The sequence below is a fragment of the Leucopleurus acutus genome (genome assembly GCF_964270905.1).
Source record: "Leucopleurus acutus genome assembly, chromosome: 10".
NCBI lineage: Eukaryota > Metazoa > Chordata > Mammalia > Artiodactyla > Delphinidae > Leucopleurus > Leucopleurus acutus.
Genome location: NC_139153.1, coordinates 38312623 through 38340054, shown reverse-complemented (window position 1 = coordinate 38340054; position 27432 = coordinate 38312623). Strand labels below are relative to the sequence as shown.

The following is a 27432-nucleotide window of genomic DNA, read 5'->3' as shown; positions in this document are numbered from 1 at the left end:
CCAGAGGGACAGACAGGAGAGGAGAGTCCCGGGACGGCGGCGGGGGACAAAGTGCTGCAGCTGGTGATAGAGGCCTGGCTGAGACCTTTATTTCTCCTGTGGGCCGGCCACCTCTGTGCGTGAGGCCCAGAGGGAAAAAGTTTCTCCTCCCCATGATGTTACGACCATAAGCTCAGAGGCTCCATTGTGGGGAGACCCTGGATACACCTGCTGATTTGGCATTCCTCACCATGGGCCTCAGGGAGCCCCTTTCGAGGGGAGAGCAGACAAGAATGGGGGTGCACTGCAAACCCCAACCCTCTGTCCTGGACCCCATGGGTGCTGCAGGGGAGTATGGGGGAGACACTACACAAGCAGTAGGACCATGTCAGACTTAGATGGGGTCTTGGGAGACCTGGGTCCAAGGTGTAGCTGGTGAGTCTAGGGCAAGTCCCTCTTCCCTTCTATGCCTCAATTTCCCCATCTGTAAAATAAGATATTCATCCTGGGCCTGCCTGCCTGTTGGTGCAGTGGTGCGGGGACTGGAGAGAGAAATGAGACGGCTGTGACGGGGCTGCGTACCAGGAGTGACAAGGGCTTTCTAGGCAGGAATGTGTATGTGCGTGTGTGTCTACCCGCTACACACAGATAGATATCACATGTGGGCAAGCATGGGCCAAGACACACACTTATACATGTATTACCTGCACGAGTGTGTGCACGACTAACTGCAGGCACTCACGTCAGGGTCTGGGCCTTGAGTGTGCTCCTGTGGTTGTAGACCGGGAGATGGGACACGGGCACATGGTTTTATACACACACACACATTTGTGGGTGCCTGAAGCACACCCACACAAGTGCCTACAAGTGAGATGGGCCATGTTGGTGCAGTAGAAACCTCGAGTTGGTAGAGTTCTCTACTTCCTTCCTACCCCAGCTCTTCCGACTCTTCCAGCACACACCACACACGTCTCTTACACCCCCATGCACACAGGCTCTGCCCCAGAGAGTCCTGGCATCACCCCACTGGCCATACACATGGGCGTGCATATCCATCCAGTACCATCCCTGATGTGCACATGGGGCATGTTCCAGCCAGACACAACCCTCCATGAGCAGACACATATTCCACTTGTCTTTTGGCCTTGGGTGGGTCCCCCCATCATTGCTGTGAACTCCAAAGGGCACTTGGAGTTTCTCTTTTGCCGACACCAGCAGTTTCTCAGGGTGGCCTGTGGCTGGGCAACCCAGGAGGATGCAGCACTGCCTGCCGTGCCCACCCTGCTTGTCTCACCATCTGCACAGAGGCCCTGCTGGGCACAGGCTGGTGTCTGCAGAGCTTGGGGGATGCTCCTGCCCACTCAGGCTCCCAGCAGGGGCACGGGAGACCCCATTGATGCTCAGGAAGCTGTGTCCCTGGCGGGGAGATGGGGCTCCACCCTGAGCCAGGAGGAAGGGCTGTCTCCTCCTTCTCACTGCCTTCACTCCTGCTCACGCTCCAGGTTTGCATTTGTGGGGGGGGGGAGGGGTGCTGACACATGCCCCTGGCCTCCATGATGTGATGGTCCTCTGACACCCCATTACACATCCTCACATTACTTGTCTACCCTCTGCCTTCCATCTGGACCACAAGGTCTCAGAAGGCAGGACCAGGTTTGCCTCTGTCACTGTGAAGTTCCCAGCAGCCAGCACAGGGCCTGGCGTACAGTAGACACAGGTGTGTACTTGGGGAATGAATGTATGAGTGGAGCCTGGCATGACAGGTTCAGGGAGCATTGAGATGTGTTGTGATGGGAAGAAAAGCCCTCCATCCCTATCTGTATCAGCTTTGGAACTGAATGGGTCCTGTGGAGAGGCAAGGCAGGAGGAGACGGCAGTGAGAGGCAGGACCATACTTTTGCTCCTATTAGCCGTAAGAGGCTATACCACCCCTCTCATCCCCCTGGCCCGTGGGGGATGCACAGGCTCCTCCCCTAAGGTCACCCCTACTCTGCCATCCCAGAGCCACAGAGCATCTGTAGGGGAAATGGGCACTGCCTGGGGGCTGGGTCAGGCCACAACACAGGCACTGGCACACAGCAGGTGCTCAACATATGCTGTAAAGTGAGTAATACCCGTCTTACTCAAGAGGCTGCCAGGGCTTCCGGTGCCTGGGGTCTAGATCCCTGTGCCTGGGGTTCGAGGCCTCCCACTGCCATTTCTACTCTGCTGGCCCTGCACTGCCCCCACCTGCAACCAGTCCCTGCTCAGAGCCCCTTCCTGCCTTTGCTTATGTTGTATCCCCATCTGGCCTGCCCACCCCTTCTCCCAGCCAATTCCCCCAATCCTGCCATGGCCCCACCCACCACTGTGGGGATGTCTCCCTGAGTGTTCCCAGGGTCGGTTGGCGTGGCCTCCAGGTCTGTGAAGCAGGACACATGCAGGGAGTATCAGGAGGGTGCTGAGGGCAGCCCAAGAGGCGAGTGTCCTAGCCCCTCAATGCCCTCATCGCAGCCCCTTCTCTGGGGCATCCTGATGACCCCATGAAGGCCAGTGGTGTCCCCTGCCACTGCTGCAGGCTGGAGTGGGAGAATGAGGTGAGAGGGTGTGGGGTGGGCCCCATGGAGGCGCAGGCCCTGCTAGCGATGTCCCTGCTCCTCCCGTGGCTCGGGCCTGGTTGGAGTCCCTTGGCCTTTGGGGGCTAGATGGGAGCCTGGCCTCTGGAGGTGGGAGAGGTACAACCTGCTGTGGCAGCATCTCAGGATGGGACGTGGGGGTGTGCCTGGAGGAGGCAGTGAGTTTATGGGAGGCTTTCTGGGCTGGGCCTGGAAGCCCTAAGAGGGAGGCCCTCACCTGCAAACAAGTTGGGAGGTGACAGGAACATGGGGAGTTGGGGATTCAGTGTCTCCTGGGCAAGGGAGGACTTACGGACAAGGAGGTCTAAAAGTTCTCTAGAGGTGGAGCCAAGGAAAGGGTTCAGCAAGAGGGATCATGTCTGACACAAGGAAGAACTTCCAGATATTAAGAGGGCTCCAACTCTGAGATGGGAACCTGAGGACATGGTGGCATCTCCCTCCAGAATCAGGGCGAGGCTAATGGGCTGAGGCCTGGGGCACGGGGGACAGGCCAGCCCGTCTCCAGCCCCCTAATTAGAGAAGCTGTTCTGGTTCCCTGACATCAGGGATCTGTGTCCTCAGCATCCCTCGGGCCCTGATCTTGTGAATCAGGACCTAAACTTGTACCCCTGAACTGAACTGGGAATTTGACATGTGAAGCACCTGTGACCCAGTTGGTGACCCTGAGGCCCATGACACAACCCAGGGCTGCAGCTCACCTGATGAGTAACCCTGTGGGACACTTCCCTGACCTGCGACCAACAGAGCTCACAGCACTCTCCCAGGAAAACAGGGGTGCCTTCTACTTACTGCAATTGGGCATGTGCTGTCGTAGTCTTGAGTGATTCTGTGGGATGTGGTAGGAGTGCACAAAGGGCCCTTGGGAGCTGGTGCCACTCCTCAAGTCTGGCTGTGGCACCCAGGGTTGGAGCCCTCAGAAATGCCTCCCTTGGCAGAGCTGGGAAGCCAGGGAGGGTGACACAGGGCAGGGGGCGGCCAGTAGCCTCCTCTGCGCCAGGCCTTGGTTCTCCTGGGTCCCCCATGGAGACCCAGGAAGGCCTGGCCTCCACTGCTTGCCCTCTGCCCCCTTCCCCCATCTCTCCTTCTAATAGGAAAATCACAGGGAAGCAAACCTTGGGGGGAGAAAGGAGAATGTTTTTAATTAAAAGTTTAAGAGAATTCACAACCCGAGGGAGGCAAAGCAAGAGAAGGCAGGGAGACAGTGGGGGTCGGGCACAAGGGAAAGTAGGCCACACCAACTGAGGGCTCTGAGCCCAATCCTTCCAGCCGCCCAGAGTCTACCGCTGCAGCAGGTTCTGAGCCACTGAGAGCTCTCAGTGCAGATGAGGCCTCGGAACCCTCTGGTTTTCCATCTGGGAATGGGTGGTGGAGGTGGGGGCAGCGGGCTCAGCAGAGATGGCTCCCTCTGTGCTGCTCCCTCTGCTTGGCCCTACCTCTGGGGCCAGGGAGGGAGGATGTTCTGCTCCCAGGGATGAGGTTGAGGCCTGGTACCCCACCGGTGCCTCCCTGGCTGGAGCTGTCATGCTGGGTCAGGGACAAGGCCTGGGCCACATGTGACCCACTGGGGGTCTCCACATGTGCCCTGTCCACAGTCCACTGTTCCAACAGCCCCCATCTCACAGCTGGACCAGATCCTGGCTGGGGTGGGTGAGCGGGAGTGTGTGGGGGCTTGGGGTAACCCACCCTCTGTGTGACCTTGTCTAATGGGGGACAGTGGGCAGATAGGTAATAACGAAAGATCACTGGGGTTCTTATTAACCAAGTGTTTGCTGCACACCTGGGGCTCAGTCCGTCCATGTATGGCCACGTGTGCCAAGGAGAGGCCATGTGGCATCCTGCCTCGTTCCTGCCTACTCACCTCCAGCCTGCCTGCCATATACATGTCCACCATGGGCAAAGCCACTTAGTAGCTCATTAGTCTGAGCCCAGCTTGGGCCTCAGCAGTCCCTGGGTGTGAGCAGTAGTGCACAGGTGCCCTCAGGGCAGGGCTTGGTCAGGCCTGCATCATCCTTTCCTCCTGACACAGGAAGGGCTCTGCTCACTGACCTCCATCTGCTCACCAGGCTCTGGGTCTGGGATGTGTGTTGAGGGGGCCTTGTGCATGTGGGGGGCCCTGTGTGCAGGGAGGGGGCAGGGCCAGAGCTGACCCATGAGGTGTCCCCATGCCTAGACATCTTCCCCGTCCCTGTCCACTCCTACCGTTTACTGGGAGAAGGAAAAAGCAAGGGGAAAATATGACAGATGCAATATTTTGCAAAATGAGCTAATTACACAGCAGTCACCCAGGGAGATGAGATTAGCAGAAGAATATTTGATAAAAGGAGGCCTAGGTATGCACATGGGTGGTGGGGAAAGGCCCGTGTCATCATTGGGAGATTGTGGAGCTCTCTCTATCTCTCTCTCACACACACACACACACACACACGCTCACACTCATGTGCTCCTCCACTACTACCCTCTCCCCAACAAGCTTGTATCTTTGGGTTGGGGCTTGCACTTGTGGTGGGGGTCCTGCAGGTGAATATTGGAGACTCAGAGGGTCTCAGCCCTGCTCCCCTACCCCAACCTAATCCAGCAGCCATAATGGACTCTGCGTGTTCTTCCATCCCCACCCCCAGGGCCCCTTCACGCTGTTCCCTTTCTCAGAATGCTCTTCCCTGCCCTCTGAGAGGCAAATTTCTCCATCCCCCCAGCCTCAGCCTCAGTGCCACTTCTCTGTGCTTCCAGGTAACTGGGATGCTTTTCCATGAAATCCCAAAGTGAGGTCAAGGGACGGGGGTCTTCCCTGTGGCCCAAGCCCCCTCCCTGTAACAGCGATAACCCCATGGCACGCACATGTTTATGAGCTGGCCAACTCTCACCTCAGATGATCCTCTCGGCAATCCCGCCGGGTGGACTCTTATCACCCCATTTTTTTTATTTGGCGGTACGCGGGCCTCTCACCGTTGTGGCCCTCCCCCTGCGGAGCACAGGCTCCGGACGCGCAGGCTCAGCGGCCATGGCTCACGGGCCCAGCCGCTCCGCGGCATGTGGGATCTTCCCGGACCGGGGCATGAACCCGTGTCCCCTGCATCGGCAGGCGGACTCGCAACCACTGCACCACCAGGGAAGCCCGACCCCCATTTTATAGATAAGGAAATTGAGACTCAGAGAAGGGAAATCACCAGCAAAGGCTGTGCAGCTGATGCATCAGTGCTGTAGCTGAGACCTCACTCAGCTCTTCTGCCTCTTGATCCAGCTGCATGGTTCATGCCTCAGAGACCTCTTGTCTCCTGGGTGAGTCACCCTCAAAGGCTCATTTCTGGAAAACCTACTGATGAAGTGGGTGGGGGTCTCATTCAGAAGTAAGGTTTAAAGGTTCAGCTCTGCCATGTGGCCAACTGACCAGGCCCCCAGGTGCTGGGACAGCCTTGGTTGAAGGGTGGGAACCCGAGTTCTCCCCAGGCTCAGGGCAAGTCGCTCCCCCTCTCTGACCTCTGTTCCCCTGTCTGTCTCTGACAGGCACCCCTCAGTACCAGCCACCAGCTAAAGGCTGCTCATCTCTGCCCTCCCCAGAACTGTGGCTCCCCCACCTTCCCACGCCTGCACAGTTCACACATGGATGTCAGCTTGCCTGGCTCAGGCCCCCTGAGTCCTCTCCTGGAGTTCTGATCCCCTGCCTGGACCCTGTCTCACTGCCTGTCCATCCATCTGTCCATCTGCCAGACTGTTCGGGCCTCCTCTCCTCTGACACTTCTGGATCTGATAACTGGGAACCCAGGGAGGAGAGGGCTGGTGCTGGGACCCGGGAGGTCAAAGGGATTCTCCATAGGGGGTGGAGAAGCCCCAAACTTAGCCTTCAATGGCTTGAAGGCTGACTCTGCCAGGAAGTCCTCCTGAGCCGTGCCAAGGGGAGACTGTGCTGGCCCATCCTAAGTCCCGTTCCCTGCCTGGGGCTGCCTTTGCTGCTTCTAAACACCTGCCCAGCCCAGGCCTGGCAGTCCTGGGGGTGAATGGGAGCTGCCCACTCACCCACCCACCCCAACTGGCCAGGAAGGGGCTGGAGCCTAGGCACCCGGGCAGCTGGTGGATGGGGCCTCGTAACCTCGGCTCTCTTGATAACTAGGCTCCAGCTGGTGTTGACACAGCAAACATGCTGCAACTCCCACTCGCCGAGGCATAGAGTGGGCAAACACAGGACGGCTGGAACAAAGGGCCTGGCGACCGTGACCAGCTTCTCAAACAAGGGCCCCAAGGCCTGTGCCAGGAGGCAGGAAGCATCGAGCAGCCTGGACATTGTGGCCCACAGAGGTAGGAGCTGGGGACTGGCCCTTGATGAGGCCATCAGAGAGGGGAGGATTGGCACGAGGTCCTACAGTCGAGGCTTGGCCCACATGTGGGGCGGAGCTGAAGGAGCACAGGTCAGTCTTGTCCGTTGGGGCCTAACCCACATCATACCCCCATGAGCGTCCCTTGCTCAGTTGGTGTCACCAAGGCCTGGGCATAAACTCTGATGACAGATCTGTGAGGCTATGTTTGTTGTTCTACTGTACAGGCAGGAAAACCGAGGCTCAGAGAATGTGAGTTGCCAAGGGCTCGGTGCCACTCAAGTGTAGCGTGGGGGCCACAGCACTGCAGAGGGTGAGGCCCCTAATTCTTGGCCACCTCTTGGTCACATGTATTATGTGCCATGTTGCACCTTTCTGAGGGGGACTCTTGGCCAGAGGTCCTTTTGGGGGTGGTGTAAGGTCAGGACTGTGCAGGTTGTGGTCACTAGGTGAGGTCTCAGCTAGACTCCAAGGAACGACACCTGCGCTGGGCACAGCCCATTCCCACCTCTGCCTCAAGGCCCACCTCACGGTGCATCTGCACACGCTCTGCAGAGCCGGGCCAGCAGCGAGGCCCTCTGCCAGCACATGCATGCAGACGCCCGAACATGCCAACACGCACACACTCTCTCTACCTCTGGCCTTTGTGCTTTGCTGTGCTTTCTGCCTTGGACCCTCTTTCTGGCTGTGTCTCCAGTAACCCTCCCCTCCCCCCAAAGTCCCCTAGGCCTGGTCAATATCCACGGGCTCACCACCCCGGCTCCATACATTGTGGCATGGGTCACATCACTGTCACCTTGAGCAAACTGTATTCCTCAAGAGAGGCGCCCTGCAGGTACACTGTCCTTGTACCTAGTAACCTAGGATGGCACTTGTACACAGCAGGTGCTCAGCACTCAGTAAACAGAGGCTGAAGGAAGCAAAGGACACCTGAGGCACTGGTATCCCACGACATGATGAGCCAAGGTCGACCTTGGGGGCCCCTGCCCAGGGTCACCATGGTACTGGGGGCTGGTCCAGCCTTCAGGTGTGGGCTTAGAGAAGAGAGCTGAGGGATCCATGAGGGGCTTGAGGGCCTTCTCAGCACCCCAGAGCCCCCCACCCTGGGGCTAGGTCCAAGGCACTGTGCTCTCCCCACCAGCACCCCCACGACTCACTTCTTCTGCCACAGCAGAGGCACTGCTCACTGTGTATTTTAAGCCACAGAAAATGGGCTGAGAGAGGTGACTGGCTGCTCCCAGGACTGCCTGTATAGCGAAGGGGCCAGGCTTGCCGATACAGCGACCACTTCAGAACTCAGGCGATGAGCCCTGCCCCCTGCCTTTGTCACCTTCCCATCCTCTCTCCCCACCAGTGGAAACAGTTATGCACAGGCTGCACCTTCCTGGCTCCCTTCCCAGCCCACAACCCTTATCTCAGCAGATTCAGCCTGAGTCACTTCTGCTCCCTCTCACTGTTAGGCCAGGGCTTAGTGCCTTCCTTCTTCCCTTTCTCCAGCTTTGGAAATCCCGGGCATCCCCCACCCCAACCTTCCAAGGCTCAGCTCAAACGCCACCTCCTCCAGGCTGTCTTCTTAGACTTGCCCCTCCCATGTCAGCTGTTCTGCACACTGACCTCGTAGCTTGTTGTCTGTCTCCTCGAAGTCTAAGATCCTGGAGGGCCACTGGCTTACCCTGCCTTAGATGCACACTACCTCCCCCAGTCCTTGTACACAAGGATTTCAGAACAAAGGGCCAGACGCTATTAAAACTCAATTAAATTTCTCACTTCTCTGATCCTGAATTAGACTGGCTTGTCCCTGTGGCACCTGCAGGCCCTTTACTCTGCTTCCTAGCATCTGCCCCCCATTGCCAGCTAGGACTCCCAGGGAGGTGGACAGAAGCAGGAGAGGATCCTCCCTCAGTGCAGGCCTCTGGGGAGTGGAGTCCAGTGAATCACCCTTGGTCCCAGGGTTCATTTTCTCCATTTGGCCAAACCCACCCCCCACGCCCTAGATTCCCCCTCCTGTGGTGGGCAGGGTACAGGGGTATGAAAAAGGGAACTCACGGCAGTGATTCCCAGCCTGCATCTGTAGCCCTCTCCAGCCCAGCCATCCTCACCAGCTATTCCCCAGGGTCCTCCAGTCGAGGTCCTGCCCTTAGGCCCTTGCTAGCGCTCTGCCCTCTGCCTGGCAGACCCTCACCTTTTCCCTTCCCAACCCTGGGCTTCTTCCTCTTTGCCCCAGCCAGCATGGTTCTGCTTTCTCCCAATCCCTGGGAGCTCTGGGAAGGGTGGGCACACAGGCTCAGGAGCCAGGGGAGCAGGGGGAATCGTGACCTTGTCTCGGCCAGGCAGTGGCTGGGCTGGCATTGTCTCTGAGCCTCTGTTTCCTCATCTGTAAAACAGGAATTCTGCCCCACAGTGAGTGGAGAAAGGCACCACGCCTAGGGTCAGGCTGGGAGCAGAGAAGGTTTGCTTAACAACTGAGTGAGCAAGTGAATGACAGGGAGACTAACTGCTGCTCCCAGGGGATGCACATGGCATCATAAGCAGGGCCATCGGGCAGGAGAGGCTCAGACACCCCCCCTTGGGGTGAGATTTGGGCCTGAGGTGCCTCGGCCACGCATCCCACAGGTGGTGGGCGCTGTCGGTCAGGGTAAGCAAGATGCCTGATGTGGCTGCAGTCAGCCTTTCCCCCTGACCTTCAGTCACGGGGGAGAACTGAGCAGCAGGGTGGGTGGGTGGGTGTACGGCTGATCCACCAGGCTCTGTGGGCCTCAGGGACATCGCACTCCAGGCTCCTAGACCCTTCGTTCGGCTATAGTGGATGTGAGGAATGACCACAGCTCTTCTGACCCCTCCTGAGGCCCCTGCACCTTGGAGGAGGAGCCAGGAGAGGGGCCTGCTCCACAGGGGCAATCCCGGGACCAGGGAAGTCCAGCCCCAAACCCACAGCTCAGCCCTTCCTGACCCCCACTAGCTCGGGCAGGTGGGCAAAGAGGAGGGAATGACATATCTTCCCTGAGGATCCTCGGCCACTCCCTAGCCGCACTCCTCCTGCATTGTCTTCCTCGTTGTTCCAGGGAGGCCAGCTCCCTGTCCTGCCAGCTCAGCCGGGGGGACTTCGAGGGGTCTCTGGGTTCTCAGCCACCTGGCAGGGATGCAGGAAGGGGAGGCCGTCCCACACACACGTCCACCAGCTGCTGGGAGTAGCATCTTTACTCAAAGCTCATGATGAGCCCCAGGACCCTGGGGTGTATGAGAGTGGACCCAGGCAGGCAGGCTCCTCCAAGGGGCTCCCTCTGACCCCAATTCCTGAGTGGTCACTCTCAGGCAGGGGTGCCCAAGGGCTCCCACACAATCAGCACTCAGTGGATGCCCATTCACTAATTCAACACTCCCCCATCCCTGGGGGCCCCAGCTGGCTCCTCTGGGTGGCAGTGGCACCTTGCCAGGATGCGGAGACGCTGTTTGGGTGAGGGGAGAATAATCAGCCGTAAATGCTGCAATCAGGGAGAAAAGGCTGCTCAGGCCCTCAGCGCCCACGCGCACGCCTAATTGGCTCCACGTGTCTGCAGCTCCTTTCAAGAGCAGGAAAGTGGAAGGGTCAAGATCTCTTAATGTTCGTAATGGAGAGGGGGCAGAAGCCACCGCCAGCCCCACATAAACACCTTTTAATTGCCCAGAGAAGGGTGGGTGGAGGCAGCCAATGCTAGAGAATTCCCTGCCTGTCTGTCCACCATTAGTGTGCCGTTTAGAGCTTCCCTGGTCTGGAGTCAGACCCCAGAGGCTGACCTCCAGCCAGAGCCTGGAGCCACAGCCCTGGCATCCGTTCTACAAATGTTCATGAGGCTCCTACTCTGGGCCAGGCCTTGGCAGCAGGTGATACCCCTGGCCATGTCTTCCCAGGGCCGATCTACTTGTCCAACCCCCATCAACGAATGCATCTGTGGACTCAGCTTTGAACTTGCCTCCAGCTGCCCACAATGCTGAACTTTTCCCCCAAATCCTTGATGCCTCCTCCAGGCAGCCCCAAGCTTGCTATTACCCCCTTGAACTGAAGGGATCTTCCTCCTGCTAAGCCTGCTCTATTCTGTCTGTACCTCTCTGAGGTCCCCAATGTCCCCCTGCTTATGGGGCTTCTATTTAATATGGCTGTGGGCTTCCCTGGTGGCGCAGTGGTTGAGAATCTGCCTGCCAATGCAGGGGACACGGGTTCGAGCCCTGGTCTGGGAAGATCCCACATGCCGCGGAGCAACTAGCCCCGTGAGCCACAATTACTGAGCCTGCGCGTCTGGAGCCTGTGCTCCGCAACAAGAGAGGCCGCGATAGTGAGAGGCCTGCGCACCGTGATGAAGAGTGGTCCCCACTTGCCGCAGCTAGAGAAAGCCCTCGCACAGAAATGAAGAGCCAACACAGCCATAAATAAATAAATAAATAAATAAAATTAAAAAATAATATGGCTGCATCTCTCTGTCCCATTAGACCTGTGGTTCTCAACCAAAGGGCACTGTGCCCCCAGGGGACATCTAGCAACATTTGGAGACATTTTTGGTTCTTATAACTGAGGGAGTGGTGTACTACTGGCATCTAGCAGGTAGAGGGCAAGGATGCTGCTTAACATCCTACGATGCATAGGGCAGCCCCCCACAACAAAGAATTATCCTGCTTAAAATGTCAATAGTTCCAACACTGAGAAATACTGCATTAGGCGAAGCCTGAGAAAGGAAGCAGCGAGTAAGTGGGAGCTAGGCAGAACGTTCTCCCTCCTGACTGGGGTGGGGTGGGGGGCTCTGTCCCATAGCCCTGGCCCCTTGGCTCTCTCCCTCGCTCATTCCTCCTGCTCCTCTAACACCCAGCCCAGAGCCCAGTTCCTGAACGGACCCAGCCACTGCCAACAATGCATCAGTTTAATTGGGTTAAGTGGCCATTAGCGGCAAAAGCAGGGTGGCTGTGTGCAGAAGGGTTTTTAATTTTACTCTTTAAATGATGCTTGCTCCCCAGAGAGGCCACTGATGGTGGGAACGCTGCCCACTGGAGCCCCCAGAACCAGAGCCACAGACGTACCTCCCCCTGTCCCATCCATTTGGGCAACATGGGGGTGGGCTGAGAGGGCTGCTCAGTGTCTTGTCTCCACTGCCCAAGGAAGATGCTGCAGGGGTAAAAGGACTTGCCCAAGGTCACTAGGTCATCCCAGAGCAAGCCCCTGCCAGAGGGGACCCATCTTCTCTTCCTTTGGCCCTGTCCCCCTGTGGATACCAAGTGCCATGTGGCCACTAGCGGTAGCACGGAGGAGGGCAGTGTCGAGGGGCAGTATCTGGGGTTTGGAGCCCAAGTGCCTGGATCTGTAGTCTGGTTTTGCTGTGAGACCTGGGGCCAGTGGTGTAACCTTGCTGGGGCTGTTTCCTCAAATATAAAATGGGGATGAGAGTTGTGTTGTAGGGAGGATTTGCAGAGTTCTGAAGTGTTCTGGCTCATCTTGGGCTGCACACTTGGTAGGCACTCAGAAAGAGGCCAGTAATCGTGGGAAGGGATTATTTCTGCCATTTTAGGGGAAATGTCCTGAGCTCTGAATCTACACTGAATCATCTGCGGACCACTGAAAAATATTGAAGCCCAGCCCCACCCCTACAGAATCTGCTATACTTGGTCTGGGGTGGGGCCTGGGCATCACGATTTAAAAGCCCTGCAGGCGACTCCAATGTGCCAACAGGGTTAAAAACACTGCATGGACATAGAGAACAGACTTGAGGACACAGTGGGGGAAAGGGGAAGCTGGGACGAAGTGAGAGAGTAGCATTGACATATATACACTACCAAATGTAAAATGGACGGCTAGTGGGAAGCTGCTGCATAGCACAGGGAGATGAGCTCAATGCTTTGCGACAACCTAGAGGGGTGAGGCTCAAGAGGGAGGGGGTATGGGGATATATGTATACATATAGCTGATTCACAACACTGTAAAGCAATTATACTCCAATAAAGATATATAAAAAACAAAACAAAAACACTGCATGAAGGCAAAGGTGCAAAGGCATGGCATCTGGAAGGGTCTTGGCCCCTGGGACAGTGAGAAGTAGCTGAGGTGGAGCATGAGAAACATGGGCATGGTGGGGAGGGCAGAGCTCAGGGGCCAAGGTCTCTGGGTCCTGGATCTCAGCCAGGACTCTTCACTGCCTCTGGCTTATTTGAGGTTGGAGGTGAAAGGGGGTCCCTGAGTTCAGGCTTCTAGCTGCCACACTGATGTCCCTTAAGAACCTGCTCTGGCCTGGCTGCTCTGGCCCTGGGCTTCCCATTCTCCAGGAACCAAGCCCACTGAGCCACACTGCCCTTGGCCTTGTCCTCTGAGAGCAGGCTGGAATGCCCCACACTGGGGTCACTCCTCACCTCCTCCTCCTATGGCCTCTCCCCCGAGCCACACAGCAGGGGTGTCAGGAATGGTGCTGAAGGTGGCACAACCTTCAGAGACACTGTTTTCACTGTGGCCTTTATAAATGATGACTCCTGGAGCTGTGAAACCAGAAGTACGGGGCAGGGACAGTCTCCTGTCCCCATTTTACAGAGGGAGAAACTAAGGCCTGGGATGGGATGCGACTGAGAGCTCCATGAAGATAGGAACAAGGCCTGTCCTTTCCCACTGCATCCCCAGCACCAGCCTGGCACACAGTAGGCCTTTAGTGAATGTTGAAGAATGGATGGAGGAAGGAATACAACCAAGAGATGACTTTTCTGAGAAAGGGGCTCTGAGAGAGGCCCCAGCTAGGAGGACAGGAGAGTCCTGATTTGGGCCCAGCTCTGCCTCCAATGTGCTATAAGAACTTAGGCACCTCCTGGGACGTCCCTGGTGGCACAGTGGTTAAGAATCCGCCTGCCTATGCAGGGGACATGGGTTCGAGCCCTGGTCTGGGAAGATCCCACGTGCCGCGGAGCAACTAAGCCCATGAGCCACAACTACTGAGCCTGAGCTCTAGAGCCTGTGAGCCACAACTACTGAACCCACGTGCCACAACTACTGAAGCCCAAGTGCCTAGAGCCCATGCTCCGCAACAAGAGAAGCCACTGCAATGAGAAGCCCGCGCACCACAAACAAGAGTAGCTCCCGCTCGCCGCATCTAGAGAAAGCCCGCGCGCAGCAACAAAGACCCAATGCAGCCATAAATAATTAATTAATTAAAAAAAAAGAACTTAGGCACCTCCCTACCCCTCCTGGGACTCAAGACCCTAACAGAGCAGGCCTGGCTCAGAGGACCCATCTGCCTGGATAGCAGAAGTTCCTAGCAGGTTCCCTCCATATCTCCTAAGCTGAGACCCCAGCAGGTTTCCTGGACTTGGGGATGATGGTTGCCTGTGTTGCAAAGTCCCTGACCTGGCGTGCTCTGCCTGATTCTTGGCCTGGAAAAACACTCTGTGTAGCTTGGAGAAACCTGTTACAAACATCTGATTATCCCTGATAAGATGAGACAATGAACTTCCGTCCTGCGCTGTTCAGTTCCCTCCTTGCAAGCCCCACATTAAAATTCCAGACCAGAGCAAGGGAATTTAAGTTGGATTACTGGATGGGGTCTAGGGAGAGAGGGACACTGGAGTGTGGACCCCCAACATTCCTCCCTCCATATGTACTCAGGCTGCAAACAAATATGGGAAAGGAGAAAAGAGCCAGAACTTGATTAAAAGCAAATTTAAAACATAATTAAGACCAAAGCTCATCTTGAACAATTAGGACCGAGGCAGGAAAAGGACAGTCCTCTCCTTCGCCTAGGGATATGGACAGGGGCATCTTTTGGGCCCGGAGCTGGGGGCACTGCAGTAGGGAAAGCTCACTGGCCAGGAGAGTGCTGGGCTCCATGCACACCTCCGGACTAATGTGGTCAGTCAAGGGCCTGGCTCAGGGTCAGAGTGACCTGGGTTAAAATCCTGGCTCTGCCATATCCTGGCCTAATGCATGGCAGGTCCAAGTCTCAGTGTCTCTCTCAGGGGGCTGCTGTGAGAATGACGTGTGACAGACTCAGCACACGCTGAGCACCTAATCAGTGAGTGCCTTTTCCTATCATTCCTCCCTTGAGAACCAACTGTGTACCAGGCCACGGGTGCCTGGGATGCAGACTCAGTGGGAAGGAGGCAGACATCTGCACTGCCTCACCGGGCAGAGTCTGCCATGTGGGGTATAGGGAGAGAGTTCAGGTCGGGACCCCGGGCTTTGGGTTCTCCCACCCTCAAGCTGTCAGGATTGCCTGTTCCTCGAGGAGTGGGGAAAGAAGCTTGGGGAACGACTCCAGCCCTGTGATGCTCAGAGGGGATGGGCAGGGGCTGGGCCCTGGGCTCCATATGGAGAGGGCAGGTCGGGCATCTGTCACTGCCACCACTCAGCACCCCCTGGCAAGGCAACTCATCCTGAAGCTGGGGTGGGAGGCAGGCCTAAAGGCATGAAGGGTGCCCCTTCCCAAATCTATCAGATGGTTTCGACACAAGTTCAGGGCTGGTGGCCTGTACTTTGTGCCCTGGGCTGGGGAGCACAGCAAAGCAAGGAAGCAGTGGGCAAATAGGGGGTCTGGAATGAAGCAGGGAGAGAGAGACTAAGAGACAGAGAACAAGAGAAAGGAGGGGAGAGTGTCCAGGTGGTGCCCAGTTCTAGGAAAGGCAAGAAGGTGGGACATGGCGTGCTGGCTACGTGAGGCAAGCAGATGGTTCCTACAACCAGGGGGACATTGTTGGACCCCCACAGGGACGGCCGGCCCAGCTGAAGGCTTGGCTTTGCCTCCTCCCCATGACAGTTCACGCCCCCAACTGTCCCCACCTGTGACTAGGAGATCCCCAAGGTCAGGCTGGGCCCAGCTCTGGGTCTTCCGGCTCCACACTGGGTGGGAGACCCTCAGGGCCCACCTCCTCTGGTCCCAGGAGGCCAGCCTTTCCCTAGTCCATGATCCCAGGTCACACAGGGGCAGGCAGGGGATCTCAGGGGGACAGTAGGGCCCAGTTCCTGGAGAAGGGGGTCACAATTCCCTCCCTGGGTCTGGATGTGGTGGGGGTTTGGCTGCTCTGACTTGACCCTGCCAGGCCTCTGGCCGAAGCCTGGGCATGGCATGTGAGGCCCTGCTCATTTAAAAAAAAAAAAGCTTTACTGAGATACCGTAATAGTCACCCACATAAAGTATACAATTCAGTGTTTTTTTTTAGTGTATTCAGAGTTGTGCAGCCATCACCACAATCTAATTTTAGAATATCTTCATCACCCCCAAAAGAAATCCTGTACCCGTTCGCAGACACTCCCTATCCCCTCCCTTCCAGCCCTGGGCAACTACTAATGTACTTTCCGTTTCTATGGATTTGCCTATTGTGGACATTTCACAGAAATGGGATCACACAATGGGTGGTCTTTTGTGACGAGCTTCTTTCCCTTAGTGTAATGTTTTCACGTTCATCCATGTTGTCATGTGTATCAGTACTTCATTCCTTTTAAATGGACTCATCTCTCTGACACAGGCTTGGGCAACAGCAGTTATGCCTCTGATCTGAGGGAAGCTTGAACCCCCCTCCTTTCCTTACTGCACAACTTGCCCAGGGCACCTTACATCTCCAGAAGCCCTTTCCCACCTGCTCTCCCTGGGGTGGGTTGAGTACCGGGGTCTGTGGGCTTCAGAGACCTGGTCAGGGTGGACCAGCAGGTCCTGTAATCTCACAGGACCATGGTGCCTTGGAGCTCACAGGCACACTCAGTACAGATGGGCAGACTAAGGCCCAGAGGGAGGTGGAGAAATCGTGGGCAGAATTGGAGCTCCAGCTCCCAGCATCATGTGGCCTTAGCCTTCTCTGCAAGGCATTCAGGGCCCTCCACACTCCGTCCGCCTCAGCCTGCAGCCCACCTTCCTGACAGAAGGGAGAGGTGGGGCCTGCCATCATACCCACACAGGGCCCCCGAGGCCCCAGGTCACCACTCACGCAGCCTACTCCAGATGAAACTATCCTGCTCCTGCTGCAGCTGCCCACAGTCCACGTGGCACATTCTGCCAGTGATGGCCCAGCCTGAATTCAGAGGGCCAGGAGGGCTGTGTGTTCACGGTGGGTGGGGGCATTGCCCTCACAGCACAGGCCACTCTGCCTGGTCTTCTCTCAACCTAAACAACCGCACCTACCTTCAGGGCCTGCACCTTCCTGTCCAGCAGGCTCTCAATGTCCCCCGCCACCTTCTCCACCAACTTCTGAGGCTCATTCTCCTGCACCTCAAACAGATTCCTGTTGTCTTTGTAGATCTGGAAAGAAGCAGAAGCCTGGGGTGAGGCCAGGGTGGTCCCACATTCCCATGTCATGGTGCCCGTATACCCTCTCTGCATAGCTCACCACAGAAAGTCCTCACCCCCACCTCAACCCTGGCTTTGGCCACTGAGAGAGAACAGGGAGGTCTGGGGTTAGGCCCAGTGCTCAGATAGACTTGGAAGAAGTGCAAGGCCATGAGCTCCACAACTTGCACTGGTTGTGTGTGTTTGGTGGGACAAGGTTGTCGCCACCTTCTCTGGGACTCAGGGTTCCTCCTCCAGGGGCCATAAGCAGCACCTCCCTGACCAGCTCAGGGTGGCTAAGAGCAGCAAAGTGGGGAGGGTGGGCTGGATGGGAGGCAGGGTGTCCGGGGGAGATGGAGCCAACAGACACACGTTGTACACCACATACCAACAAGAAGATGCTCTCACGCCCACGTGTGTACATAAACCCACACGCTCACACATGCATCACACACACAGCCACCTCTCCACACAGGCTCAGGAATCCATGCCCCCTTTCGCTGGTGCTCCCTCAGGGCATTTGCGGAAACTACTGCAGGAGCTCTGGGTGCCCCTAGGGGCTCCTCTGTCATTCTGGGCACAGAATATGGGGGCAGGGACCAGGGAGGAAAAGGCATATGGGGGGAATGAATCTGCCCCCTCCTTCTTCCTTGGGGGGGCGGTGGGGTCAGCCTGTGCACACATGCACTTGGGGGTGTAAATCTGACAGTCTGCATCTGCATGTGTGAATGTGTGTGTTATGGCTCAACGCACATCCATCTGTGTGCACGAGCCTGAGTATTGGGGTGGGTGGGGTTAGGGCCACTAGATAAAGCCTGGGGGCCGTATGGGAATTGTAGAAGCAGGTTTCTGTGGGCGTCTTTGTTCATGGCTGGGGTCTTGGGTGTGCGCACGTGCATGTGTGTGTGCACGTGCATGCGTGTGTGCATATGTGTGTGTATGCATTGCACACCCCTGCATGTGCCTCTGAGCCTGAATGAGTCCAAGTGTCCATCCAGGTTACCCCAGGAAGTCTGTGCTGCAAGCTGGCTCCTTCACCAGAGGTCACAGGCTGGTCGCCACAACTGAGCTGCTGCCACCAGACTTTGCCATCAGGCTGTGCAGAAGTGGAGGGATGTGCAGAGACACAAAGAGGAGGTGACGAGGAGGAGATAAGGAGGTGGGAGAGGCCGCTGATGAGAGACAGACAGGCAGGGGAGATAAGGTCGGTAGAGTGACAGCCAGATGAGGGGAGATAAAGGTCTCTGGCATCTGACAGAGGGAGGAGGTGGGGGACCAGGTGCCTCCAGAGCCCTTGCTCTGCTGCCCACCCAGCGCCTGGCAGTGCAAGGGTTAAAGCACCGCTCAAAGCTGGCTCAGGCAATCTCCTCCTCCCACCGCCCCCCATCCCTCCGGCATCTCTTTTCTTTTTGTCCTTCTCTTGGAACAAAATAATTTGTGGTGAAGTCGCTCCTTCCCACAGAGAAGCAGCGATTACAGGGCGAGTCGCAGGCCTGGCTACACGGCCAGGGAGGATGGAGGCCCCAAGTAGGCACCAGGCCAGGCTGTTCCCTGGGCCCCCCAGGGCCTGCCTCAGGACAGAGGCCCCCGGATGGAAGACAGCGATGGAGGCCAAGGCCAAGGAGGGGTCAGACCCTGGGGATCACTGAGAAATGCAGGGAGCCTGGTGCCTGGTGCCCACAGTTGGGGAAACCGAGGTTCAGAAATAGGAGAGGACAGGTCAAGGCCACACGACTGTGAGTGGAAAAACCAGTCACCCATCCTCCCTGACACCTTCTTCCCAGGTTTCAAGACATTAAAAATACACCCTTTCCCAATCTTGGACCATTGCCCCTGGGTGTGTTGAGGCCTCGTCTCAGCCACATCGGCTGAAACCTCGGCTGAGCACACCGCGGCCCACTGGCGTCAGCAGGGGGCGCAGCCACCTGGCTTCTCAGGGCAGGGGATAAAGTTTCCATAACTGACTCCCCTGTCAAGGTCATTCCCAGGTGCCCCAATCAGGGCTGTCCATAGTGACGGCAGCCCCAGTATTGGAAGCTGGACCATGCAGCCTCCTGACAACTCTCCTTAGGGAACCTGGGGGTCCCTCCCCTTTGGGTCCAGGATGCCCGTTGCAACCTGGCATGGTGACTGAACCAGGGCTCAGGGGCTGCAGAGGGAGTGGGTTTCCAGGTGGCAGGGTCACACCCGAGGACCCTGACAGTTGATGCAAGGGCTTGGAAGCAGGGACCCTGCTAAGAAATACCCCATCTCTGAACCTCAGTGTCCGATCTATTAAATGAGAGAACGGCAGTCCTCCCCTCACAGGCGGACCAAGGACCAAAAGATTCATGCCACGAGGAGCCTATACTATTGTCACTACTGCTATTGTTTAGGATCACCAGAATTCTGCAGAAGGAATCACAGTCCCCTCCCTGCCTCCACTCTCTCCTGGCTAGATCTGCACACCTAGGATCCAAAGTCATTGGCTCCCATTCCTGGGCAGGCAGCCTTGGCCTCCCTGGGTCTGTCCCCCTCCAGCCCCACCCAGGGATTCCTTGGACAGCACCCCCTCCATCAGCTATCCTGTCTTTGTCCCCAGCACCTTGGCCTCGGCCCTGGTGGTGATAACAGGGGAGCCTAGACACAGGGACACCATGGATAGTGTACAGCTATGGCCAGCTCCCTTCCATCTCTCCCCAGGCAGCAGGCCTGTGTGCAGTGGACCCTCAGCCAACGCATATGCCCAATTCCATGTTCAGGAGCAGAGCTGTGGAGCCAGTGTGACCTAGGTCTGACTCCACCACTTTTGCCTGCAGGTGTGCTGTCCCTTGGAGCCTGGGGCTGCATCTGCCATGCTTTCTTCCTGGGTCTACCCAAAGACCCACCATGACATCCTTCTGCTGGGCCCTGGTGCCAGCATTCGAGGCCTCTCCAGCTCACTGACCTGGCACTTGCATGCAGGCCTCTGGGTCCCTAGCCCATGCTGATTCCCACTGCTGCACCTTTGCTTACGCTGTGCCTACTTCCCCTCCGCCTTTCCCCGCTTATCTAAATCCTCCCTAGAGTGAGGGTAGGGAAATGGGCTAGAAGAAGCTTCTGGTGAGATGAGGGCAGAACTCCAGAACTGCAGAGACTGGTTGAGCTACTAGCCAAGCCTGTCCCCCAATCCCAAATGAGCCCTTGAGATGCAACAGCCCTCGATCCTTCCATGCCAGGTGCCTCACCCCTCTCAACATTCCCCCCGACCTGCTCCAGTTGTCCCTGTCCCCTGGGCTAGGGCCCTGAGCTGAACCCTGTGTCCCAGAGATCCAAATGACACAGCCCAGCAGATGGTCCCACCCTGGGGGATAGGTCATCTCTCCACTGATGTGGTCCGGGGAGGTGCTTTCCACCTGCAGTTCCAGGAAGAAGCCCAGGAGAGCCCGGGGTAGCTCCAGGGCATAGCCAGGGCTGGTTCCCCTCAACCCCAGCCTCTAGCCTTGGTCCCTGGGGTCAGCTCGGAAGCAACAGGAAGGCCAGGGTGCACCAGGGGCAGGACCTCAACAACCACAGCAGGACTGCATGCCCGCTGGTGTCCTCGGCCCAGAGAGGCAATTGGAAAAACCCAATGGCCCCCACAGCAGCGCAGCCTGCGTGGCCCCTGGCTCTGTACAGGCAGCCGGACCAAGGAGAGAAACGGGAGCCAGCAGGTCTACAGGTTGTGACAGCTCCATGGCAGCCAAGAGAGAGGAGATGGGGAATGGTAGTGGCACAGGGCAGCAGACTAGGGGACAGGCTGGCTGGAGCCAGGTGGACACGTGAGGTAGGGCAGGAGACACAGCGACAGAGGGGCTGAGGAACAGGGAGAGCAGCGGCAGCTGAGGCCCCGAGGGATAATTCAGGAGGCCGTTTGCAGCTCCTCGTTCCCAGGAGTCCTGGCTCCCCCATCCTGTACCGTATACCTATGGCCAGTGCTTGCCCGGGCATCCTCCTCCCCTTGAAGGCACCCCCTACCAGTTATCAAAACCTGTCCTTCCATGTCTCTCATCTCCCCCCCACCCACTTCCTGTAACGCCCCCCCCTCCGCCCCCCGCCCCCCCGGCAGTGTTGGCCCCGATCCCAACCCTCTCTCAGCTCTAGTAATTCTTTTGTTAGGCAGCATGTCTGGCCAACCTGCCTTTTGGCCTCGGAATTTCCAGGGCCTGTGGGGGCCAAGGCCTCGTCAGGGGCCCCAGGCCCTCTGCCTAGCCTCCTGCTTCCATAGCTGTCCCTACATAAGGGGGAGGTGAGCATGGAGGACACTTGGAGGAACAGTTACCTTGGACAGGAAGCTTGGATGCTTGATGCTTGCAGGGGCAGATGGAGCCAGCCTCATCCTCACAGCTCTAAACAGTTCTGACTGGGAGGGGAATAAGGTCTGAGGCACCTGAACATAGAGACAGCCACCAGAGGAGACAAAAGGCCCCAGAACCAGTGACCTGGACAGGCCCCCATCAGACTGTTGAGGCATTTTGCTAAGTCCCAGAAGGTCGGCAGCAGTGGGGTCTGGACCTAAGCCAGCACCTAACCTGCCCAGGGAGAGGAGAAAGGTGGGAGAAATGGAGACGAAAAGGAGGGCAAGGATAGCAAGGGAGAGGAGGGGGAAGGAGGGAAGAGGGACTGTGGAGGCTGCAGATACAGCCGTTTGCTAAGTGATGGCTCTAGCCACCCAAGGGCAGGTGCTTCACAAACTTGACCTCGCTGATGTACAACCCCTGAGGAAGGACCGTTCTGATCACACCCGTTTAGCAGATGGGACACTGAGGGCCAGAGAGGATATGTTACACGGCAGAGCTCAGATAAGAATAGCCTGTCTTATCCAAAGTGTTTGCTTTAGGTCACACTCTGTGCAGTTCTCTTCCCTGCATTTGTCCCCAAACTTGAAGATGAGGCACAGGGTATCAGCTGGGAATTTGGGGGGCCTGAAAGGGGCCTGGGGGACCCAGAGTGATGCTGAAAGCCTGAGGCCTGTGGAAGGCAGGAGGGCCATTCTGGAGGGGAGGAGGGGGAGGACCAGCAGGACCAGCCTGATCAACTAACCAACCACCCAACCCTGGGAGTAAAAACAGGCACACGTGCGAGGCTCCTCTCTGCAGCGAAGGTGAACGGGCCCTAATCTCTGGAAAATTAAATCAGAAAGAAAATGGAACGAGAAAGATTTGATGCAGGCTGGGCCCTGCTGCCGCCTGTCTCCTCAAAGGCCCAAGCTCAGCTGGGGGTTCATCTGGGTGTTCAGCATCCTGCCCCCTTCCCCTGCCCAGGGTGCTGAGCAGGGCACAGGAAGGGTGGGGGGAGCTGAACCCCATGATATGACTTTCCTGGGGGATTTGCTCTTCTCCAGCCCCCTTTAGCCATGTCTCAGTGCCTGGTCCCTGGTATTGAAAGGAGCAGCTGGTAGGAGTTTTAACGGCCCAGCCCTCATGTCAACAGGTCCCTAGAGATGGTGGGCTGGCCTCCCTAGGCCGGCCTGCATGGGCAAGCACTGGAGTGGCCACAGGATCTGGAGACAAGGGCCAGCTGCTAAAAGGGGTACACTTGTGCCAGGGATCAGGGGAGCCTTAAGCGGGAGGATGGGGGCTCATGGTGGCCCAGAGATCCTGAGCTGGGCCAAGAGGGAGGTGGAGGGATGGAGGGACTGGTAGTGACAAGCTCAGGGACCCCAGTCAGTCAGGGCAATGCTGGCCCCTGCCCTCCCGCCAGGCTGCTGCCCCTGTCTCCTGCCTTCGTGGGTAAAATCAAGGGTATTGACATAGCCGCTAATAATCACCCTCGAAGACCATAGGGTGGATGGAGTAGCCTGGTACCTGCAGACCCTCCCACTGAGAGCACTCAGGTCAGATCCAGGACAGGCTGCACATCCTGGATGCTCCCCACACCCAACCAACCTTGAGCCCCACAGCCCAGTTCCTTTGGGGCCGCTCACAGCAGGTGCACGAAAACCCTGACCCGGCTGCTCTAGGGACACACCAGGCCCTGGACTGTGTGTGTGGCAGAAAGTTCCCTGGGGCAGGGGCTGTGGCCCTTCTCTGGCCCACCTGGTGTGGGGCTTACAGTAGGACAAGGGCAAGGGGTCCCCAGAGCCCTCAGAGCACACAGTTGGCACACAGGCAGTGGGTTATGGGCCACTCGGCTGCATGCTTCATCAGCTGCTGACAATCACCAGCTGCCACGTTAGGGTCCCACGTGGCCATGCCACCCTGCCACCATCCTGTGGTGGGTTGGCTCCACAGTTAGTTAGCTGTATGTGGTGTCACGTCACAAGCAGGGTTTGTATATTGTGATGCTGGTTGTCACATTATTAATAACTAACCTTCATATTGAATAGGGATTTCCTAGAATGAACACTGTTTAGAGAGGGTCACAGATGCCTACCCAGGCCATTACAATGTGGCCCATGATGGGCTGTGACACAGGACACAAAGGCAGTGTTGGCCTGGCTTTCAGGAGCAGATAAGGATGTGGCCCTCCTGGGTTGGTGGCCCATAAATGGCCCCATCTCCTCCCCACCCCCACCCCATGTCCTTACATCCCCACTGGGGCACTCATGTTCATGCCACAGGATCTTGTTGGGGTCTCTTGAGGCTGGGGAAGCAGAGATGGACCAGACCTTGTCCCTGCCCTCCTGGGACTCACCACCAGAGGGGACAGATGTCTATTTGGACTGCTAATGGCAGAGGGGTGGCAGTGGGGAGAGGTGTACAGGAGACATGTGGGAGTGAGACTGGCCTGCTTGGGGAGCGCGGGGGCCGGGAGTGTGAAGGAAAAGACTGAGATGGCTTTTCAGGGGAGAGGCCATCTAAGCAGAGTTTGAAAGGCTGGGCAGGAGTTTGCCAGACATGGGGGTGACTGGGGTATAAGGGACTCTAGGCAGGAGTAATGGCAGGTGCCCTTGGGCTGGGGGGAGGGAATGGACTGCTCAGTGGCAGGAGCACAGGGGCTTGAGGGGGGCAGAAGGGAAGCTGGAGGGACAGGTTCTGAAAGGAAGGGAGGTAGATACCCAGGTGGCTGGGGGTGGAGTGGGGGGTGGTCCTCAGGGACGGAGGGGGTGTAGCCTAGATCACAAGGTGGGAAGGCCCTGGTGGCTCTATGGCCACTTGGCCCCTAAGAGGAAGCTGCTGCTAGGAGTTTTCACCAGCAGATTCCCTTTGAAAAACTCACAGGGGCACAAAGCCCCCACCTCCACCCCCAGCAACGCCTCCCTGTTTTTAAAGTTAAAGTTTAGTTGACTGTCATCCATTACCGCAATTAGTACATTATGTCTAATTATGCAATTAGTGTAAAAAGTGCACTTGCTGCTGAGAATGGGAAATTACGCAGCCTCGTTACACTGTAAAATCCATGTCATAAAAAGGCTCAATCCCTTGTTTTTCAAAAGACACACAACCCAGTACAAAACAATAAACCAAATCCTCCCAGTTGAGCTAGGGCCAGTCTGTGCCAACCTCTCTGCACTTGCCCCCATGCAGACCCCCCACCTCTGCAAGGCCCTGTCCCACGCTGGCCCTGGGGCAAGGTAATGACCCACCACAAGGGAGCGCTGATGCGTGGCCCACTCCTAGGCGTGGTCAGTTTGCTCCTCTGAAACAGACATGAATTTCTAAACTGACTTTAAAACCGTGGCAATCCTGATTATCCACCTGTTATTCCAGACCTGATTGGAACGTGGCCTCTAGTATTAAGGCTTGTATATATTAGGTGAGAGTGTCCTGGCCTCTACCCAGCTCCGAGAGTGAGAGGCAAGGTTCCTGAGGGCAGTACTCTGAGGTTCCTGATGGTGCCTGTGGGGAGAGAGGCATATTCCAGCTCAGAGGAAACTGGAGGAACTTTCTCACACTCGAGGCTCTCAAACTCTTAAGAGCATAGTCTGGATAGATAGTGAGCCCCCCATCACAGGAAATATGCAAGCCCACCTGTCAGAGATGCTGAGAAGGGATTCACTCACGGTCACCCTGCACAGTAGCTGGACTCCAGGCTGCCATCATTAAATAACAGCATTCCCATGGCTGTGTGCCTACATGAAGCTTGCAGTCTGTGATTCTATCTTCCCCAGGTTCTGGCTCCCTTGGTGGTCAAGGGACTATTTGGGGACAGGTGGGAGGGGAGAAAGGAATCTGACAGGGGTGTCTCCCTCCCACACGGGTGACAATGCCAGATGGCCAAGTCCACGGGAGCTGGGGACGGGGCACACTCTCGTGTACTTCAAAAGCAAATGCTTCACCGTCAGGTCTCCATCACCCACCACCCAGCTCCAAGGTCAGAAGTTAAGGCTCAAGCATGGGCTGCTTAGTGGCTACCTAAGAAGCCCCCTCTCTGAGCCCCTTCTTTCAAGTTCCCAACACTCCTTGAGTCCAAGGTGCTTGACCCAGGCCTGGTGGTGGGGCGGTGCAGTGTCACGAAGACTCCTTCCCAGCCAAAAGTCTGCCCTGACCTCATGGGGAAGGTGCATGCAGCTCCTGCAGCTGCCACTGCCAAGCTCAGACAAGGCATTCCCAGAGCAGAGAAACTGAGATGTGGAGCCCCCAGCATCCCGGGGCCCCTGGGGCACTCGGAGCCCTGCAACAGCTCCCACCTGCAAATGTGCACACCATCAGTCCTGGGTGTCCTGAGGTGTCGGTGCTGTGTACACCCCAGTGGGAAGCACTTTCTGAGAAGGAAGCCAGATTTTGGGGAGGGACAGGGGCCTGGACCCCACTAGAGGGATACCTGTTGCCTACACTCAACAGGGTCCCTGGACAGTCCCGGCCTTCACGCCTTTGTCTACTCAGGGAATCCTGGACAGCAGGGGAACTGTGTCATGGCCCGGCCAGGCGGACCTGCCATGGAGACTCTCAGGGCCCCCTGTCCTCTTGATTTACTCCAGGATAGCATGAGGATTGGGGAGGGGGTGAGCCCAAAGTGAATCAAACTACAGGCGAGATCCGGGGGCCCCTGCTTGCTCCCCCTCCCTGATCTGGGAGCCGCCGGCTGTTGAGGCAGCTGGGAGGGAAGCTGTGCCCAGCATGCCAGCTGGCACGGGGGAGTGTGAGTAAACATACCCGCACTTTCCCAACTCACAGAAGTCGCTGGGTGTCGCCGGCTGGTGTGGGCGCCCATGTTTACGGGAAACAGATTGTTTGTGCCTGTGTCTGGGCCCCCTCACCGCCCACCCTGGCTCGGCTCCCTCCTGCTGCCTCCCCACCCAGTGGCCCTGCCTTCCTTCCCTCAGGACTCCTCAGCCTCTCAACGGCAGAAGGACGAGGATGGTGATGACAGGCACCCCCAGGCCCATGTGGTCAGACAGGGCTCAGTGCATAACCCACTGAGTCATCCTCATAACAATCCTAAAAGGCAGGTACAATCACTGCCCTCACTTTACAGCTGAAGAAAGCAAGGCTCTGGCAGGCGGGGGAAATGGCTGGAGACTGTAGGCAGTGAGTGGAGGAGCTGTGACACCTGGCTCCTCAGACCCCTGTCATCAGTTCCAGGCTCCAGGGTCCCTCAGTCTCACGCCCCCCCAGACAAGCCCAGTCTGCCCTTTACCTGGGTCACTACCTTGAGCAGCCCTGGCCCAGCGTGGTCTTAGACACAGACCCTGCCCACTCCCTGACACGACAGCTCCAGGAGCGAGTCCAGGGCCTGGGCACTGGCCTGCCATCTGGCCTCTTCAACCCCTTCACCTCTGAGTCTGTCTTCGGCTCTGTAAGGCCTGGTCTCTCCACTCTCAGGAGCGAGTGCTGGCAGGGTGGGGTGAGGGCTCTGGGAGCCAGGGCGGACAGAGGCTCCAGCAGACCCCCGGTGGGCCAACGAGGGCTCCTACTCATTTCACAGAGCCGGCTGTTATCAAGATCTCATCTAAGATGACTGTCCTTCAGCCCAGAGCTGGCAGAAAATGACCCCCATAAACACCCTCATGATATGGATTTGAGGCTGCACCTGAGGCACTGTTCCAAAGGCCAGGGAGCAAAGGACAAAGTCGGCTTCCTCTGCCCGCGTCACCTCCATTCCACCCCTCCTAGCACTGATAGCCCAGCGTGGGCAACCCTCTTCAGGGGCTGGGGTAGGGCTCTCAGGGACTCCACAGTGGCCAGAAACCAACCTTTCCTCAAGAGTCCCCAGGGAGGTTTCCTGGGTAGGGGGGCCTCATCAGATTTTTCTTCATCCATCTCCCTCCCTTAGCTGTGACAAGGGCACCAGGAGGGCGCCCTTCTTATCTCACAGATGAGGAAACTGAAATACCACAAAGGTCCAAATGGGAGACCTTCCCACCCCCGAGTCCCCTGCACTCACAGCTGAGAACTG

The 27432-nt window shown here is 57.2% G+C and overlaps 1 protein-coding gene across 4 annotated transcripts in view; it reads right to left on the bottom strand.

The window, feature by feature from the left end:
• CACNA2D2 (calcium voltage-gated channel auxiliary subunit alpha2delta 2) overlaps positions 1-27432 on the bottom strand; it is a gene marked incomplete at both ends in the record, with an annotated part of 137355 nt that overhangs the window by 52509 nt on the left and 57414 nt on the right. For all 4 annotated transcript variants that reach the window (XM_082847670.1, XM_082847671.1, XM_082847672.1 and 1 more), the window contains one exon: positions 17011-17127. In XM_082847670.1, the coding sequence (XP_082703796.1) occupies positions 17011-17127 (117 nt within the window). The remainder of the gene's footprint in view (positions 1-17010; positions 17128-27432) is intronic.